This window comes from Pseudophryne corroboree, chromosome 2, assembly GCF_028390025.1.
Source record: "Pseudophryne corroboree isolate aPseCor3 chromosome 2, aPseCor3.hap2, whole genome shotgun sequence".
Taxonomy (NCBI): domain Eukaryota; kingdom Metazoa; phylum Chordata; class Amphibia; order Anura; family Myobatrachidae; genus Pseudophryne; species Pseudophryne corroboree.
This window is the reverse complement of record NC_086445.1, coordinates 677,852,947-677,874,281: the sequence shown is the minus strand read 5'-3', so window position 1 is coordinate 677,874,281 and position 21,335 is coordinate 677,852,947. Positions and strand designations below refer to the sequence as shown.

The following is a 21,335-nucleotide window of genomic DNA, read 5'->3' as shown; positions in this document are numbered from 1 at the left end:
GCGCTCCTGGAAAACCCGGTCCAGTAAGACTTTTTGGGCACAGTCGGCCCCGTCTTCTGCCTCGTCTTTCAAGCCACACTCCACAGTTCTACTTCACCAGCCACGTCTTTGTACCACCGACCACAACCTGCAGATTGTTATCTTCAGCCTCATCCTCCAAACCACAGTTCACAGTCCTTGTCTCCAGCTACGTCTTCAACTACCATCCACAGTTCCACAGTTCATCATCTACAGTCTCGTCTTTCATATCACAGTCCACAGTTCTTTACCTTTAGCCACGTCTTTTAACCACCATCCTTAGTTCCGCAGTTCATTATTCACAACCTCGTCTTTCAAGCCACAACCTGCAGTTCTTTATCCGCAACTACGTTCTTTAACCATCGTGTCCAGCCACAGTTCTCTACCTCAGCCCTGTATATAATAAATATTATTTATTGACTTTCAACCCCACCTACGTTCTTCATTGCTCCGTGTCCCATGCGAAGGAACTATATCCAACCCCCTCATCTTGTTCACCCACAGCCATCTACCTCCTCGGGCAAGTCTCAGCTGCCGGATCCTCAAACTTTGCTAGATGTGACAGTAAGCACTGGCCAAATGGATTCGATGGGTGATCAGGCCTCAGGAGGGGATTCAACTGCAGATATCTGGTCTCGCTTAAGTAAGCAGGAGGCCACACAATCTCAAATTGTGCAGTTCATGCAGAATATGTCCGAACGTCTCGACTCTCTCTGTGCTGCCATTACGGCCCCTCAAGTATCTACAGCTGCTCCCACATTAGCACCTCCGGTCCCGCTTCCTCCTGTACCAGCAGGCTTGGACTGGCCCACAGGGGTACAGGGGAAACCACCGGTGGGCCCCACTGCCTGGGGGCCCACCTCCTGCTCTAAGGATTAGGTTCCAGACTGTGCACTTGAATTATACATTATACATAAATTACCTTATACTGGGCTATGGTGTATTTTCTACAGTGCATTGCTGTTATTAATCTGGTTCATTATCATGCATTCAGCAGCTGAATTTACTGTATATATTTATGAAGGGTCCAAGATGTTGCACTCTTTAATGGTTAGTCAAACCAATGAGGTTGCAGACCACACCCCCTCCGCGCAGAGCCGGATTAAGACCATGGGGGGCCCGGGGCACTTGAGAGTGGGGCCCCTAATAGAGAAGGCAGAATATATATATATATATATATATATATATTTGCCTCCCCAAGCAGCACACGCCGGACCTCCTGCCCTCCACTCCTGTCCCCTCTGCAGCAGCGGGCGCACAGACAGGACAGCTGAGCTGAGCGACGGCTCAGCTGTCCAATAAAGTATGAATGAAGCAGCCTGCCGCTCAGTCATTGGCTGGGCACGCAGGCTGTTTCATTGATACATTATTGGACAGCTGAGCCAGGGGCAAACGCAGGATTTTTACAGGGGGGTTTCCAAAATAATAATTAAAAAAAATTATATATATATATATATATATATATAATGTGTGTGTATACCCTGAACAAGGGTGTTAATCGATGGATGATTCACAGACAGAGGAGTGCCATCATTGATTTTTTTATATACAGTATATATATATATATATATATATTTTATTATTATTATTATTATTATCCTTTATTTATATGGCGCCACAAGGGTTCCGCAGCGCCCGATTACAGAGTACAAATGCACATAAAAAATAGGAAAACAGTGACTTACAGTTGAATACAATATAGGACAAGTACAGGGCAACTAAGCATAACTACACCAGTGAACATAGAGATAAGTTCCAGGTGGTCAAAAAACTGTGGGATCTGGGCAGTTGAGGATTATTAAAGTAAGAAAAGTATAAGCACATGAGGGAAGAGGGCCCTACTCGTGAGAGCTTACATTCTAAGGGGAGGGGTAGACAGACAGGGATGACACAGATGGGGTACATAGAGAGCGTGGAACAGAGGGTTATGTTGAGATTTGGCTAGGTTTGGTAAAGAAATGGGTCTTAAGAGCCCGTTTGAAGTTTTGTAGAGAGGTGGAGAGTCTGAGGGGGAGAGGTAAAGAATTCCAGAGAAATGGAGCAGCACGTGAAAAATCTTGGAGATAGGAGTGGGAGGAAGTAATCAGAAGACAGGAGAGACGGCGTGCATTAGCAGAGCGAAGAGGACGGGTGGGAGAGTAAAGGGAGATAAGGTCAGAGATGTAGATGGGAGAGGAGTGGGTGAGGGCTTTGTAAGTGAGTGTGAGAAGTTTGAATTGGATTCTGAAAGGGAAGGGAAGCCAGTGGAGGGCCTGTAGGAGGGGGGAGGTAGACGTAGTGCGTTTGGTGAGGAAGATGAGCCGGGCAGCAGCATTGAGGATAGATTGGAGTGGAGAGAGGTGATTGTCAGGGAGGCCAGTTAAGAGGAGATTACAGTAGTCTAGTCTGGAAATAATCAGTGAGTGAATAATGATCTTAGTGGCATCCTGTGTGAGAAAAGGTCTGATTCTAGAAATGTTTTTGAGATGAAAATGACAGGTTTGTGAGAGGTGCTGAATGTGTGGTTTGAAGGAGAGGGAGGAGTCAAGGATTACGCCAAGACAGCGTACTTGGGGGCTAGGGGAGATGGTTGTGCCATCAATGGATAATGAGATTGTGGGAGGTGAGGCTGTGCGGGAGGGTGGGAAGATGATCAGCTCAGTCTTAGACATGTTGAGTTTAAGAAAGCGCTGAGACATCCAGGAAGAGATAGCAGAAAGACAGTTTGAGGTACGAGTGAGGAGAGCCGTGGAGAGATCAGGGGAGGAGAGGTAGATTTGAGTGTCATCAGCATAGAGGTGATATTGGAAGTTAAAAGAACTAATGAGTTCACCTAAAGAGGACGTATAGAGAGAGAAAAGGAGAGGACCAAGAACAGAGCCTTGGGGGACACCAACAGTTAGTGGAAGTGGGGGGGAGGTAGCATCATGAGAGGAGACAGAGAAGGAACGATCAGAGAGGTAGGAGGACAGCCAGGAGAGGGCAGTATCACGCAGACCAAGAGAGTGAAGGATTTGCAGAAGGAGAAAATGGTCCACAGTGTCAAAAGCAGCAGAGAGGTCAAGAAGAATAAGCAGAGAGTAGTGGCCCTTAGATTTGGCTGCATGGAGGTCATTGCAGACTTTTGTGAGGGCAGTTTCAGTGGAGTGGAGAGAACGGAAACCAGACTGGAATGGGTCAAGCAGTGAGTGAGAGGAAAGAAAGGCAGTGAGGCGATTATAGACAATACGCTCAAGAAGTTTGGAGGCAAAGGGGAGGAGAGAGATGGGTCGATAGTTGGAGAGAGTGTTAGGATCAAGGGTAGGTTTTTTAAGAATAGGGGAGACAAGAGCATGCTTGAAGGCAGAGGGGACAGTGCCTGATGAAAGGGAGAGATTGAGAAGGTGGGCAAGATGGGAACAGGCAGAAGGGGAGAGGTAACGGAGGAGGTGGGAGGGGATAGGGTCGAGCGGGGAGGTTGTGGGGGGGGGGGAACGGATGAGGGCCATGACTTCCTCGCCAGATACATGGGAGAAAGATGTCAGAGTTGGTAAGAGGGAAGGGGAGGGGTGGCAAGGGATGGGTGGTGGCTGGTTGCTGGTCTGGTGGGAAGTGATATCCTGACGTATGGAGTCAATCTTGGATGTGAAATAAGTGGCAAAGTCAAGAGCAGACAATGAGGAAGGGAGAGGAGGTGGTGGTGGGCGGAGGAGGGAGTTAACAGTGGCAAAGAGGCGCCGGGGGTTGGAAGACTGTGTAGAAATGAGGATTTTGAAGTATGATTGTTTAGCAAGGGAAAGGGCAGTACTGAAGGATGAGAGTATGAATTTGAAATGGAGGAAGTCTGCTTTAGAGCGTGATTTCCTCCACTGTCGCTCGGCAGTACGTGAGCATTTTTGTAGGTATCTGGTGCATTTGGTGTGCCAGGGTTGAGGTGTTGATCTGCGAGGGTGAATAGTGGTTGGCGGAGCAACAGAGTCAAGGGCAGAAGTAAGAGATGCATTGTATAAGGATGTGGCTTGTTCAGGGCATGTGAGAGAGAGAAGAGGAGAGAGAAGGGAGTCAAACAGGGAGGACAGGGATGAGGTGTCAATAGCCTCAATGTTACGCTTCGTGATGGTAGCCTTAGGAGGGAGAGATGGGGAAGCAGAGATAGATAAGTTGAAAGAGAGCAAATGGTGGTCAGAGAGGGGAAAAGGGGAATTGGAGAAATCAGAAATATCACAGCGGTGAGTGAAAACCAGATCCAGTGAGCTCCCGTTCACATGGGAGGGTGAGGTGGTCCACTGGGAGAGACCAAGTGAAGAGGTGAGGTTAAGGAGTTTAGAGGCAGGTGATTTTGTGGGGTAATCGATAGGGATGTTGAAATCACCTAGAATAATGGAGGGAATGTCAGAAGAGAGGAAGTGAGGTAGCCAGGAAGCAAAGTTGTCAAGGAATTTGGAGGAAATGCCAGGTGGATGGTAAATTACAGCAACTCGAAGATTAGTAGGTTGGTAGAGGCGTAATGCATGGACCTCAAATGTAGAGAATGTAAGAGAAGGTTCTGGAGGTATAAGTTGGTATGTGTAGCTTGAGGGTAAAAGGATCCCAACACCACCCCCATGGCGACCCCCGGGTCGGGGTGTGTGTGAGAATGTGAGGCCCCCAGCAGAGAGAGCAGCAGGAGAAGTGGTGTCATGAGGGGTAATCCAGGTTTCTATAATGGCCAGGAGGTGCAGGGAGTTGGAAATGAAAAGGTCATGAGTGGGGGTCAGTTTGTTGCAAATAGATCTGGCATTCCAGAGTGCACAAGATAGGGGGTATGAGTTTGTGTGAGAGATGTGAATGAGATTATCAGGATTGCTGTAGCGTTGAGGTAGGAGTAATTTGGAAGGAGAAGATAAAGAGGGTGTGATGATGGTGCTGGGGCCTTGGCTAGGAAGGGAGACTGCATGCGTGAAACAGGGAGGGAGTGCAGTTTGATACTGGTGGAGGAGAGGTGAGGAGACAGGCAGAGGAGGGAGAGAGCAGGGTTGAGTGGTGGGGTATAAGTGGTGTGAAGGGGCAGAAGTGAATTGCAATGGGGAAACAGAAGAGGGGTAGGGAGGCAGACAGAGGAGAGGAGAGAGGATGAGATGTAGGAGACTGTGAGAGAGGGATAGAGGTGGTAACAGGGGACAGAATAAAGGAATAGAAGGACAATGAGTAAGGGGGGTTGCCAGCCTGGCCATAGTGTGGATGGTGTGTAAACTGGTAGTAAAATGAGAATAGGAGGAGGAGTGGTGGCTGTATGAGAGAGCAGTGAAGTTTGCAGAAAGAAATACGATTTGCAAGTATTTAAAATGATGTTAATATCTACAGATTACCAGTAAATCAAATATTTGTTGATGTTTGATGGAAAATTACACAGTGTTGGCAAACCACAAGTCAGTGTTACTTCATCAAATATGCTTCTCAATTAAACATTTGTTTTCCAGGTATTTGCAGGGTCAGAGTAAAAGTTGTATTGCAGGTTTTTTGCAGAAAGTGAATGTTTAGTGTCCGGGTAAGTGAGGTTTGGAGAATAATAGGTGTGTACATACATTTGTAGCTGCAGTCCAAGTTTTGGTGGATTGTGATGATTTATTTGCTTTTGTTTGGAGTTTCCAAGCAGTTTCTGTCCAGTTAAAGTCCAGTATAAGTGCCAGACGAATCCCTTAGAGATTTTCTCCACACAATGATTCAGCTACGCTAATTCAGCTAAACTACACACTAATATAAAGCCCAAACATGTGTATGTAAGCACATTGATTGATTGGACCCTCCCCTAGCCCATCACCCATTTGGAGCAATAAAACTTAAACAAACAAATAATGTGTAGGGATGAAACCATTACACATTCCCCAAATAACTACAAATAAAACTTGAATAAATCTGCTAATATTTAATACACTAGTGACTAGACATACCTATGGCTAAGCATTCAGGATATTCCTATATGATAATTAGCAGACTCTGTACAGCTTGCTGGGCAGTGTTGTTCCACTAGACATACCTATGGCTAAGCATTCAGGATATATGTATATAATACAGCTATATAGATATGGCACACATGTATGTCTGACACACACGCATACAGCTGTATATTTAGCACACATGTATGTTATAAACACACGCACAGCAATATATGGCACAAATGTATGTCACACACACACACAAACACACCACAGTTACAGTATATAGCACACATGTATGACACACACACAACGCAGTTACAGTATATAGCACACATGTATGTCAAACACACACACCACAGTTACAGTATATAGCACACATGCATGTCACACACACACACACACACACACACACACACACACACACACACACACACACACTATATAGCACACATGCATGTCTCACTCACACTCACACACAGTTACAGTATATAGCACATTTACACTGTCACACACACACCTTTTTCACAATAAAATAAAACAGCCATGTAAAGCAAGAAAATAGTAAATAAGCACCCATTATTTATAAAAGCCCCCACCCCCACCCCCATATACCCAGGAATGCGAGTCAGAGTCAGACACACTCCTGCAGATGGGATTACTGAGTACTGGCCGAGCCAACATCAAAGTCACCCACACATCACTCTCCCAGCCTGGCTCCCCCGAAAGAGACACAAACCTTTTGGCTTCAGCAGTCCGTGCCACTCACATCCGTACAGCCTAACCAGCTCTCCCCAAGGGAACTTCCTGAGAGGAGCTCCCTCTACTGGTCATTCAGGCAGCCTCCAGCGCTCAGAAAATATGTGGAGACAGCTGCCGCGTTCTACACACACCCTGCGGAGCTCCTCCATCTCCATAAAAAAAAACAAATGTATCGGTAAGTTGTGCGATAGATCGGTGGGCTGGGGGGGGGGGGGGTTCCAGGTACTCTGAAACCCCCCCTGCGTGCACGTATGAGCTGAGCCGTCGCTCAGCTCAGCTGTCCTGTCTGTGCGCAGCTGCTGCAGTGAGGACCGGAGCCGGGGAGCACAGCACTGCAGATCGGATCGGAAGAGAGATCTGATCTGCGGTGTGGCAGGGGGCCCTTTTGGAAAGGGGGGCCCGGGGTACGTATCCCACGGGCCCCCCCCCCCTTAATCCGGCTCTGCCTCCGCGGACTTACCACACCTGTAAACATGGGCCCCTACCACCGCATTCCCCGGTGGGCCCTACATGCCCCAGTCCGACACTGTGTACCAGTACCACTTCCATGGTTACATTTGCCATCTCCCAGTAAGTTTGATGGGAATCCAAAACAATGCCGCTGGTTTCTTAACCAATGCGAAATCCAGTTCGAACTACAGTCGGCCAACTTCCCATCAGCATGAACCAAAGTAGCTTATATAATTTCTTTACTTACCGGGCAAGCGTTGGAATGGGCTCCACCCTTGTGGGAGAGGATGGATCCCATCCTGTCTAACTATTCAGAATTCGTGGCCACCTTTTGAAGAATCTTCGACGAACCGGGCAGGACTTCTGCCGCCTCATTGGAGATCCTGCGCCTGCGTCAGGGCACGCGTACGGTCAGTCAGTACGTGATCCAGTTTCGTACTCTCTCCTCAGAACTGAACTGGAATGAGGAGGCTCTCATTGCAGCTTTCTGGAGCGGTCTTTCCGAAAAGATCAAAGATGACCTCGCAACTCAGGACGTACCTGATAAGTTGGATAAAGTAATTTCTTTATGCAATAAATTAGTCCTGAGGTACAGAAAACGCTGTATGGAGAGGTCGCGGTCAGATCGTCCCAAGCCTAGAGTTGTTCTTCCACCAACACCATCATCACCAACTGCGGAAGAACCCATGCAGATCAATCGCTCCCGCTCGCCAACGAAGAACGTCAGAGACGGCGACAAGGGAACCTCTGCTTGTATTGTGGTGCATCTCGTCACTTTGTCAAAACTTGCAATCTACGTCCGGGAAACGCCCGCTCCTAGCTTGTGCTGGAGAGGTCAAGCTAGGAGAATTCTCAGAATTACATACAAAGAAAGAGTCTGTCTTGTTAACCCAATTGGAGCTCCCTTCTTCTTCTCTTCTCATCCCTGCACTACTCGACTCCGGAGCTGCCGAAAGCTTCATTACATCAGCTCTGGTCAAACGATCTGGAATACAAATGGTTCCTTTGGATCGTACCATTTCTGTTACTGCGGTGGATGAAAGTTATATCCCTGAGGGTATTATATCCTTTCGTACTATCCCTCTCAAGATGAAGGTCGGAGTTCTTCATTCAGAAAAAATCTCTTTCCTTGTAATTCCTAAAGCCTCTCATGAAATGATCCTAGGGTTTCCATGGTTAATCAGACACAATCCCCACATAGATTGGCAAACTATGGATGTTCTCTCTTGGGGACAAGACTGCTTTCAGAACTGTTTACATTCAGTTAGACCTCTCTGTTCTTCCAGTCCTTCCAGCATTCCTGTGGAATACCAAGCCTTTCAAGATGTTTTCAGTAAGCATGGGGCAGACACCTTGCCTCCGCATCGTACTTGGGATTGTCCCATTGAGCTAATGGTAAGACTCCTCCCCGAGGTCGTATCCACCCTCTCTTACTTCCCGAGACATAGGACATGTCGGAGTATATCCGGGAGAACTTGGATAAAGGGTTCATCAGGTCTTCCACATCTCCAGCTGGGGCGGGGTTTTTCTTCGTCAAAAAGAAGGATGGGGGTTTGCGGCCCTGTATTGACTATAGAGGTCTCAATGACATAACAATTAAGAACAGATATCCGTTACCCCTGATTCCAGAAATATTCGCCCGTATTAAAGGAGCTACTGTATTTACTAAGCTGGACTTACGGGGGGCCTACAATCTTATATGTATTTGCCCAGGTGAGGAATGGAAGACGGCATTTAATACCCGCGACGGCCATTACGAATACCTGGTAATGCCTTTTGGCCTATGTAATGCCCCAGCCGTCTTTCAAGAGTTCGTTAACTAAATCTTCAGAGATTTCCTCTATGACTGCTTGGTAGTGTACCTGGATGACATCCTAATTTTTTCTAGGGATCTGAAGACCCATTGGGAACAAGTCAGAGAAGTGCTAACTCATTTACGAAGGAATCAATTATTATTCTGTAAATTAGAGAAGTGCACCTTCGAAGTACCCACGATTCCATTCCTCGGTTAAATTCTTTTAGGGCCGAGGTTACAGATGGATCCCGCTAAAGTCCAGGCGATTCAGGATTGGGCACTTCCAGCTACCCTTAAAGGAGTTCAATGTTTCCTGGGTTTTGCTAACTTCTACCGAAGATTCATTCAAAATTATTCTTCTGTCATAGCTCCCATAACCGCATTAACTAGGAAAGGAGCCGATCTTGCCAAGTGGTCTCCGGAGACTTTGGAAGCCTTTTCATCTTTAAAGGAGGCCTTCATGACCGCTCCAGTTCTTCGACAAACTGATCTCAGCCGTCCGTTCTTGGTGGAGGTTGATGCCTCTACTGTAGGAGTAGGATCAGTATTATCCCAGCTCTTCGAGGACAAGAAGGTCCATCCTTGTGCGTTCTTCTCGCGAAGATTTCCCCCCCGCTGAACAGAATTACGCTATTGGGGAACAGGAATTACTGGTGATTAAGTTGGCCTTTGAGGAGTGGAGGTATTTGTTGGAGAGAGCTCAGCATCCAATCTCGGTAACCACGGATCACAAGAACCTCCTGTATCTACAGTCAGCCCGATGTCTGAACTCACGCCAAGCAAGGTGGGCACTCTTCTTTACCTGTTTTAACTTTAAACTTAGCTACCGACCTGGTTCCCTCAACAAAAAGGCTGATGTATTATCTCACTCCCTAAGTTCTGAAGAACCCTCTGACCATTCAAAAGAGCAATTCATCCTGGAATCCACCTCTTTTTCAGCTACTAATACCTCTCCACTTCCTCCTCCAGGAAAGATCTTCGTTGCACCAAATCTTCGCAAAAAACTTTTTACATGGGCTCACTCCTCCTCCTTCATGGGCCATGCAGGCATTCATAAAACACTCAAATTCATTCAGCGCTCCTACTGGTGGCCTCATCTCAGGACTGACGTTCAGGAATTCGTGGCTGCCTGTCCAAAATGTGCCCAGCATAAGAATCCCAAAGGTCCTCCAGCCGGGTTACTCCATCCGTTACCTGTGCCACTAAGACCATGGACGCATATTTCTATGGACTTTATTACTGATTTACCTGCGTCTGGTGGACGGAACACCGTATGGGTCATAGTTGACCGATTCTCTAAAATGGCACACTTCGTTCCTCTGGCTAATCTTTATGAATGCCAAATTGATTTCTCACAAATATTTAAAATGCCCACTCTAATATATATTGTAAATGCCTGCACCTCTTACTACCATATACGATAAAAGTGCGCTGTACATCGCAAAACACTGTATCCCATAAGAGAAAACAATACACCCACACATTATCTGAGTTCCAAAGCTCATTGATGTATATATTTGTTGTTAAAAGGATATGGATTCAATATATATTACAAAGTACAGTATACCTATAGTTTCATGAATACAACTCACACAGTAAACAGTTAGAACATAGTTAAAACACAGTTACCTACAGTTACAGTTAAATGCCAGCGATACAATACCATATATTTCAATGCATCCTCCTCTTAATATCTCTCTCTCTGCAAATAAATACAGGAACTGATCTGGCAATAACTCCTCCATCATTCCCTGAGACCAAAAAGCAACAGCAACTCTGAGAGCGAAACAGGAACGAACTTTCCTGTGTGGTCAGCAGAGTATTATCTAGTTTCTGGGGGAGGGGACTCTCTCTCATTGAGTCACTAGTTTCTTTGTATATGCTGAACAGGTTCAGCCCTGAGGATGGACAAAGGGGCTGGCCTGAGTTCCCTTTCCACTGTAACATTCATTGTTCTAACAAAGTGATTTTAGCTTTTATACATTCAATCATAACTATCCGCTGCAATGTCCTACAACTTAATAACAAGTATCAAATTAATCTACACACCAATCTGCTTGTTTTAAAAGTAAACATGACAGGTGTATCTGGTTCCATTCAAATAATACACATTCATGACATTAATTTATTAGGTGATTTTAAATCACCATGATGTCTGGCGCTTGATATTATTATAATTATGTACTGTATGAAATAAGTGTCAAATCCATCTCTGTGGCATGTCCGTGTAAATGCGTGTGTTACCATATATTGCTGTGCTCGCTGCGCATATTTGCAAGTATAGCGACTTAAATGTGTGTAGTTTGTATGTTCTCTTTATGTAATATTTTTGACTTTGACAGTCCACCCTTTGGCAGTAAACAATAACTGCCATCAATTATTAACATAAGAAAAAAATATTTCATACCATATTCGGTGACCTAGACACAAGTATGTATGCATTTCGCAAATCAGACGCTTGACTATATTTGGGGAAGACAGGGAGGAGGACGAGATATCCTCTATATGCACTCGGCGGTCACGGGACCACTGGTTGGGTGTGGGACAACATTCAACCTAGTATGCTGGGACAGTGCTTTGGCCTATAATGTCTGATTTGCAATGAACATTTCACACATACATGTACCTACGTCCTTGTACACTGATGTTTGGGTTCTATTGAGGTTCTGCTGGGTAGATGAAAAAGACACAAACAAATCGTGACAGTGACATATAAAATTTTCATGATCTACATATTCCTATTATTTTCTGAACATTGGGGTATATTTACTAACATTCGTAATTTTCGGAAAAAGGTCAAAGTTCAATCATGAATGACATCGAAAGTGTAAAACTGCAACTTTTTGAATTTATTACGCCTAATTTACTAAGCTGTCGTATTCGGATTTTTCATTTGTTCCGATGTCGATGTCATTCGTGGTTTTTTCCCATTTTTTACGGCAGTGATTAGCAAAACACTGCCGACTTTATCACAATGAATCTCGGCCGGATCTGTGTGATCCGTGCTGGGGTTCATTTTTTTTTTTTTTTAAATAAACACTGTAAAACGGAGAAAAAAAATGCATGGGCTCCCCTCCTAAGCATAACCAGCCTCGGGCTCTTTGAGCCGACCCTGGTTGCAGAAATATGGGGAAAAAAATGACAGGGGTTCCCCCATATTTAAGCAACCAGCATCGGGCTCTGCGCCTGGTCCTGGTTCCAAAAATACGGGGGACAAAAAGAGTAGGGGTCCCCCGTATTTCTAAAACCAGCACCGGGCTCCACTAGCTGGACAGATAATGCCACAGCCGGGGGTCACTTTTATATAGTGCCCTGCGGCCGTGGCATCAAAAATCCAACTAGTCACCCCTGGCCGGGGTACCCTGGGGGAGTGGGGACCCCTTCAATCAAGGGGTCCCCCCCCCAGCCACCCAAGGGCCAGGGGTGAAGCCCGAGGCTGTCCCCCCCATCCAATTGGCTGCGGATGGGGGGCTGATAGCCTTTTGTGAAAATGAAAAGATATTGTTTTTAGTAGCAGTACTACAAGGCCCAGCAAGCCTCCCCCGCATGCTGGTACTTGGAGAACCACAAGTACCAGCATGCGGCGGAAAAACGGGCCCGCTGGTACCTGTAGTACTACTACTAAAAAAATACCCAAAAAAAGACAATACACACACACCTTGAAAGTAAAGATTTATTACATGCATCCACACAAACATACATACATACTTACCTTATGTTCACACGAGGGTCGGTCCTCTTCTCCAGTAGAATCCATGGGGTACCTGTTGAATAAATTCTACTCACCAGATCCAGGGTCCCAGGCTCCTCGTAGCATCCATTTGTAATCCACGTACTTGAATAAAATAAAAAAAACGGAGAGCCGAGCCACGCACTGAAAGGGGACCCATGTTTGCACATGGGCCCCCTTTCCCCGAATGCCAGAAACCCACTCTGACTGATGTCTAAGTGGGTTTCTTCAGCCAATCAGGGAGCGCTACGTTGTAGCACCCTCCTGATCGGCTGTGTGCTCCTGTACTGTCTGACAGGCGGCACACGGCAGTGTTACAATATAGCGCCTATGCGCTCCATTGTAACCAATGGTGGGAACTTTCTGCTCAGCGGTGAGGTCACTTTCGGTCAACCGCAGGGCAGAAAGTTCCCACCATTGGTTACAATGGAGCGCATAGGCGCTACATTGTAACACTGCCGTGTGCCGCCTGTCAGACAGTACAGGAGCACACAGCCGATCAGGAGGGTGCTACAACGTAGCGCTCCCTGATTGGCTGAAGAAAACCACTTAGACATTAGTCAGAGTGGGTTTCTGGCATTCGGGGAAAGGGGGCCCATGTGCAAACATGGGTCCCCTTTCAGTGCGTGGCTCGGCTCTCCATTTTTTTATTTTATTCAAGTACGTGGATTACAAATGGATGCTACGAGGAGCCTGGGACCCTGGAGCTGGTGAGTAGAATTTATTCAACAGGTACCCCTTGGATTCTACTGGAGAAGAGGACCGACCCTCGTGTGAACATAAGGTAAGTATGTATGTATGTTTGTGTGGATGTATGTAATAAATCTTTACTTTCAAGGTGTGTGTGTCTTGTTTTTTTGGGGGGTATTTTTTTAGTAGTAGTACTACAGGTACCAGCGGGCCCGTTTTTCCGTCGCATGCTGGTACTTGTGGTTCTCCAAGTACCAGCATGTGGGGGAGGCTTGCTGGGCCTTGTAGTACTGCTACTAAAAACAATATCTTTTCATTTTCACAAAAGGCTATCAGCCCCCCATCCGCAGCCAATTGGATGGGGGGGACAGCCTCGGGCTTCACCCCTGGCCCTTGGGTGGCTGGGGGGGGGGACCCCTTGATTGAAGGGGTCCCCACTCCCCCAGGGTACCCCGGCCAGGGGTGACTAGTTGGATTTTTGATGCCACGGCCGCAGGGCACTATATAAAAGTGACCCCCGGCTGTGGCATTATCTGTCCAGCTAGTGGAGCCCGGTGCTGGTTTTAAAAATACGGGGGACCCCTACTCTTTTTGTCCCCCGTATTTTTGGAACCAGGACCAGGCGCAGAGCCCGATGCTGGTTTCTTAAATATGGGGGAACCCCTGTCAATTTTTTCCCCATATTTCTGCAACCAGGATCGGCTCAAAGAGCCCGAGGCTGGTTATGCTTAGGAGGGGGGACCCCACGCAATTTTTTTAAAGAAAATAACCACTTTCCCACCCCTTCCCACTGATATACATGCACGGATCTCATGGATCCCTGCATGCCTATACAATCACGGATTAAAAAAGCAGGTCTGTTTTTTTTTAGCACTTTTTTACGAGTTGTAATTTTTCACGGCAGTGTTTGTTTGTTTTTTGCTTTGCACTTCTTAGTAAATTACCGAGATTCATACTTAAACAGCCGCGTTTTGACCGATGGTGTATTCATTCGTATTTTTTTTGTTGGACTTCCAAAAAATTACGAATGCCCTCATCACTGCCGTGATTATTGCTTAGTAAATTACCGAGATGACACTTTGATGAAAAAACGGCATCTCGGTCAAAATCGGGACCTTAGTAAATATACCCCATTGGGGTATATTTACTAACATTCGTAATTTTCAGTTTGTGGTCAAAATAGAATCGCGATTGACATCGAAAGTGTAATTGTGCAACTTTTTGAATTGATTACGCCTAATTTACTAAGCTGTCGTATTTGGTTTTTTTCTGTTGTCCGATGTCGAAGTCATTCGTATTTTGAGGTGGCTTTTTTCGGCCGATTTTGATGTTTTGCGGACGTGATTTGTTTGTTTTTTACGACTGCGTCACATGTCTGTTACGGCAGCGATTTTTATTTCGCGGCCGCGTTTTCATTCCTAAGTTTCGGTTTTATCACGCGTTCGTGATTGGTTGTATTTGTGATGGAGGAGTGTCTGTGCACATTACTATAAAACCGCCCCAAACACACCGCACCTCGTGGGTTTAGCTAGTGGAGAGGAGAGAGGAAGGTGTATTTGGAGTTGGTGAGTTTGGTGGATTTTTTGGTGGATTTGGAGAGGAGTTTTGTGATTGTTGAGTGCTGTACTGTGTGTGTAAGTAGTCTTGTCATATTTGTTGTCTAGTTTTTTCAGAGTTTGTAAACTTTTTTGTCCTTGTTTTTTTTCAAGTCTTTTGTCATTGTTTGTGAGTGAGTGAGTGAGTGAGTGTGTGTGTGTGTGTTGGCTGTGTGGTGTGTAGTAGTAGTGGAGGAGTGTGTTTTGTGTTTTTTTTTCTCTGTGTTTTGTGTCGTTTGTCCTAATTATGTCTGACTCAGAGGTCAGTGTGGTGGAGGAGGTTAGTGAGAGGGAGGAGGTGAGTGAGAGGGAGGAGGTGAGTGAGGTGGAGGGGGTTAGTGAGAGGGAGGAGGAGAGTGAGGAGGAGGAGGGGGTGCCTGTTGCTCAGTTTTCAAGTGATAGTGATGGTGCTGTGGCTCCGCAGCCACGCACCACTACCAAGACTGGGCGTAATGTAAAGTTCAGCTATGCTGAAAACATGGCGTTGGTGCGGGAGCTGATGAGGCATCATCGGCAATTGTTTGGCCAGGATGCTGCCAAGGTGTCCTCCCGCAGGAAATCTGTCCTGTGGGGGAAAGTAATAGTGGCAGTTAATAGTGAGGGTGTGGTGAGGCGGACTGAGGACACGTGTCGCAAGAGGTTTTACGACATCAAGCGCCGTGTCAAGGCCAAGATGGCCAAGGAGGCAAAATCAGCCCGCCAAACCGGGGGAGGCCCCCCTTTCCGGGCAACCTATCCTGACTGGGAGGAGCCTGTGCGGGCACTGATTCCTGCAGAAGTGGTGTCTGCAACTCATGTCCGGGATTCGGACCGCCCTACGCAGGATGGTGAGTTGGAATTGTAAAAATTATATATTTTTTTTTTTTTAATTATCATGCAGCAAAAAATTTTTTATAATTTAAGTATGCATACATTGTGTTGGTCATGTATTGCAGGCCTGAGCACCCTTAAGGTGTATTTGTGTTTTTAAACTGCATTTCCCATCATGCCTTGGCTGTTTTTTTCTTTTATTGAATGCAAAATCAGGTGCAGTGCATGCTGGTATGTGTAGTTCCAATACTTAATATGAGATATTTCTTGCCCATAGCTGTTGTATCTAATAGCAGCTTTGTATGATTTGTGTGTGTGTTTTTGCAAGTATTTTTAATTTGAATAAATTTTGGTTTAAGTTGCAAGTAATCAAACTCAGCAATATCTTGCACACAATTCATCAATGTTACTGTTTTATTTAGTGCAACACCATGTTCATTTTTATAGATAAACCAAATTAAGTAATCACAAAGATCTTAACCAGAAATTAGTTTACTTTACAATACGTACAAGATAGTTACAGTACACTAAGGTTTTGCAGTTAACAATGTTTTTTTCAAGTATGGTAATAATGTTGTTAACACTTTTTTAACAGTACACCAGACCAGCCGCCCAGACAGGCCCCAGCCAACTGATGAGGATGCTGGTATTGCAGGTAAGAATTCACTGTAGTCACATATTCTGCAAACACATAGAAGTACAAAATATTAATGTTTATATATTCACATAGGTTCTACTTCTGTAAGCCGACCTCCTCTAAGGCGCCCATCACAGGGCTCGGCTAACTTACCCAGGAGGCCAAGCAAGACACGGCGTCTTGAATCAGAATCTGCGGCTCCATCTTCCCCACCCAGGCGGCGCATCTCCGCAGTCTCACCCCAGCCACCACAAGCACTATTGGCTAGTCCACAAAGTGATGAGCCACGATCACCTCAGTTATCTGGTGAGTAAAAACTTACAATAAGCACATACAAAATAATATACACAGTACAGTTACTATGATGTGAGTTGGAGTTGAGATTACATGTTTGCCATAACAACCAATCAGATTTCACGTATAAACTTTTTGAAGGTGCAAATGCATAAATTTAATAAATCTTATTGGTTGCTATGGGCAACATCACATTTAAAATTGAACAGCCATCGTAATAAATTTAGGACACACACGTGGCCAGAAAAAAAACAGCAAATTACTCACCAAAAAAAACCACCACCACCCCCTGAACACCATTATAGTGTTCACACACCTCCCCTGTCCTGGAGGTAGACTGCTTACTTGATCCGCTCCTCTGGACCATCCAGGTGAGCAGTCTATATCCTGGACAGGGGAAGTGACAGAACACTGTAATGCTGTGGAGGGGAGTTAGTTAGGTGAGGATTCCGGCAGTCAGTCTATGTGCACGCATGTGATGGGATATATGTGTTTTGAATAAAAATATTCCTCGTTTCGAAAAACACAATTCCAAAAATTAAAAAAATGCAGTATAATTCATTTTGAAATGTTTAGGCCTACAAAATATATTATGTGGAAAGTAAACAGTGCATGTTGCCCACCCCATACAGAACCATCCTTGATGCCCGACGTTGGCCAGCAGGAACAAGACCAACAGGCCACCTACACACTAAACCTAACACCCGTTATCCCGAGCCAGCCAACACAGCCGCAGGATATACCCCAAGCCTCCATTACTCCACAACTGCTCCAAGCTCCACCCCAGCAACAAGTACCCGATGACTTTTGGTCCAGTTGGACAACCCAACAGACCCAAAACAATGCCTGCCTGACCGCCCACACCCAACACCTTGCCAGTCTGCCCCATCATCTGCCGCGCATTAGTCGCAACTCGGGCAGACTGATTGTCCAAGTAGGTCGAATAGCCACTTCTATGGATCAAATTCGGGCCGACAACAATCAAATGCTGGCTCATTTGACGCGCATCATTGATGAGCAACAACGCCAGCAGCAAACACTCATCCAACTGATACAACACAATCAGGTTGTGAATGAATCATTGTCCAGGATTGTTGCCAGCCACACTGCAACCAACAACCAACTGAATGCCAGCATCCATAATTTAAGCCAGAACATCTCTTTGATGGCAGCACAACAAGTGAGCTCCAGCTCTGGAACCACGACCCCTAGCCAAACGCCAGTAACCTCCCCTGTTCGTCGATCCTCCCGAACACGTGCCAGTGAGCCAGCACAAAGCACGGCACCCAGCACACACAAGCGAAAAAAATAAAAATTAAAAAACTTGTGTGTAACACAATAAAAATTTGATACTTTCAATCACACAACTTCCAGTGTCCGTGTCAAACATTGTAGAAGACGCGATGTATGTATGTTTTTCTTGGGTAATGAATTACAATGTATTTATCTCAAAAACTAACTACAATGTACACACCACTATAAACAACAAACATTAAGTAACAAAACACTCAATCACACTTACAAAAATGTATTGAAAAGTGTTTAGTCAAGGTTAATTACATCCAACAAAAACTTACCAGTAAAATACCGCTGAATCACTTCTTGCCTTACCTGCCTCCCTACATCTGTACTCACACTGTCACCAGATGTTTCTAACTCCTCTGCTTGCTGACTGCTTTCTCCCTCATCATGTGCCAGATGTTGATTCAAACACAGATTATGGAGAAAACAGCAGCAGAACACAATCCTAGTCACCTTGGAGGGACTATACAACAAAAGGCCAGCAGATTTATCCAGACACCGAAACCGTGATTTCAGCACACCAAAACATCTTTCTATCACATTCCGCGTAGCCTTATGTGCATGATTGTAACTGTGTTCAGCAGGAGAATCAGGTTGGGACAATGGAGTAAGGAGCCAAGAGAAGCAGCCATAACCACCATCACCTGAAAAACATATTTAGGCAACATTAGGACATGTGTATGAATATTAATTACCCTATACAAAAATGGAGTTTGTAGTTAAAAGACATACACACAACACATTTGGAACATACCCAGCAGCCAGCCATCAGGCATTTGTCCGTCCTCAAATTTATCGAAGAGCGATGACTGACTGAGGATGAAGGAGTCATGGCAGCCACCAGGGTAACCTGCAACCACACTCATAATTTTTAGTTTTGCATCACAAACCACCTGGACATTAGTGGATTGGGCCATATGTCTGTTGGTATATATATATTGACGGCCCCTAGGTGGTCTCAGCTGAACGTGTGTGCAATCTATGGCCCCCAGAACATTGGGCATGCCAGCAAGCTCATAGAAAGCTACCCTGACAGCACGCCACTCCGACTCCTGGGTAGGGAAGCAGATTGAGGCATTAATATGTGGATCCAAGACATCCAAAACCTGAGTGGACAGTAAACAATCTAAGGTGAGTGTCATGTTATGTATTCTATACAATACTGTGTTGTAAGAGCTTACAGAAGCAACACTTAGACATAAACGTGTATGTATTTTTCAACTCACCTGATTCAAATATTTTGAAAAGGTTGGCTGCGAGATACCAATAACGTCGCCTGCCACAGCCTGGAAGCTCCCAGTAGCCATAAAGTGTAACACAGCCAGGAGTTTGTGCAGGCCTGAGACAGAGCGAGAGCGTGCTGTCTCAGGGTCTAGTCCCAGTTTGACAAGGTCATACAGGCGGAAAATGTTGGTTCTATTTAGGCGGAACATCTGTATGACACTATCATCAGACAATGCGTTTAAGTTTAAACGTCCCCTAAAAAAACGTGGCTGGCGCAGCCTCCGCGGCACCTGGACAACCTGCTGACCATGTTCACTTACCTGGCCCTGATTTCTGGAAGCCTCATGGTGCAGGCTCAGGTATCCCACAGCAAACAGAAAGTCATTAGCACACAACACAGCCGCCATTTCAGAGTGAGAGAATTTCAAAATGTGCCTGAAACACTTTTATAGGGCCAAAAATTCAGGTGTGAGTAATGGATAATTGAGTACACATGTAAACACGCTTTTCAAAAGCAGGTCTGTTTTTTTTTAGGACTTTTTTACGATTTGTAATTTTTCACGTCCGCAAATGCATTTTCACGGCAGACATTACAATTACGAATGGTTAGTAAATTACCGAGATTCATACTTAAACAGCCGCGTTTTGACCGATGGTGTATTCATTCGTAATTTTTTGCTTGGACTTCCAAAAAATTACGAATGCCCTCATCACTGCCGTGATTATTGCTTAGTAAATTACCGAGATGACACTTTGATGAAAAAACGGCATCTCGGTCAAAATCGGGACCTTAGTAAATATACCCCATTGTGTCCATTTCTGGAATGTATGCTAATTCTGTTTAATCATTGAACAAGGGTTATAAGTAGTGTCCTTCCTAAATAACATAAACCTTCGGAGTTGGGGGAGAGCCACTCATAAACCTTTCTTCCACATATATTAATGAGCTCTTTATCTGCAATGTGTGAATAGCCATTGTCTGACTGTTCCTGATTACCTCTGAACTCCATAACTACTAGGCCTTTGATTTTTCTCTGATTTTAACAAACTGATCGGCTAATCCTGGGATTCTATAAGGAGATCACTCCTTCCTACAGAACCAGTTCCAGTCCCACACTCGACTCCTCATAAAATAACCTCGCAAAAATAGAATATCCTGAAAGATAATGTTTGTCAGCGGGAAAGAGAGAAAAGAGAAATAGAACAAAACAAATCTTGTTTATAACAAATCAATTACAATGACTGGTCTTTCTGCAGTCCTTTAGTACGCTCAGGTAGTGTCCAACAGTGCCGTCTCTCAGTCTTCATGGAACAGAGTCTCTGGTGATACTTTTGCGATCTCTTTGCCTTGCTCTTTGAATACACAGTTCACTTGGAACACACAGTTCACTTTGCTCTCCACCTTGCTCTTTGAACACACAGTTCACTTGGAACCAGTGGCGGTTCTTGCCACGGGCAAGCGGTACTTTTGCCCGGGGCGCCGCCTTCCGGAGGGCGCCGGCGCCATCCGGAGGGCGCCGCACCAGGGCAAGATCCGCCACTGTGCCCCCGCAGTGCCCTGCTGTGCCCCCCCGCTTTGAAGGGAACCAGACGCGTAGCGTCTAGTTTCCCTTCATTGAGAGGACCTTAGTTGTGCGGTGCGCACCGCACAGCAAAGGTCCTCTCCATGAAGGGAAACACACGGTCTAGTTTCCCTTCATGTAGAGGACCTTTGCTGTGCGATGCGCGATGACGTCATCGCGCACCGCACAGCATAGTGGCACAGACACTAGGGGTCACAATTGACCTCTAGTGTCTATGCTGTTCTATGGGAGAGACGTAATAACGTCTCTCCCATAGATCGAAGAGAGGAGAAGAGCGGCGCCGCCGGCGGATGGGGGTCTGCAGCGGTCTGGATCAGGAACGGGGATGGTAAGTATACGTTTTATTTATTTATTTATTTCAGCGTCATGACCACACCCCCATTTGAAGCCACACCCCCATATTTTGCCCGGGGCGCCACAAGACTAAGAACCGGCCCTGCTTGGAACACACAGTTCACTTCAAACACACAGTTCACAAACTCGATGAATGTGAGCAATAAACTACTTTGTCACGAGTTCTCTCCGGATCAGCGACCTTCTTGCAGTTGGGCGAGTGGACCCATGTCTTTCTT

The 21,335-nt window shown here is 45.7% G+C and overlaps 1 protein-coding gene across 1 annotated transcript; it reads right to left on the bottom strand.

The window, feature by feature from the left end:
- Nucleotides 1-1,982: 1,982 nt before the first annotated feature.
- LOC135007766 (uncharacterized) lies at nucleotides 1,983-19,587 on the bottom strand (the record flags this gene model as incomplete). Its single annotated transcript, XM_063952150.1, has 3 exons — nucleotides 19,501-19,587; nucleotides 4,215-4,682; nucleotides 1,983-3,851 (listed from the first exon to the last, which is right to left on the bottom strand). Coding segments are annotated over exons 1-3 (2,424 nt in total), but the record flags the coding sequence as incomplete, so codon positions are not given.
- Nucleotides 19,588-21,335: the final 1,748 nt, after the last annotated feature.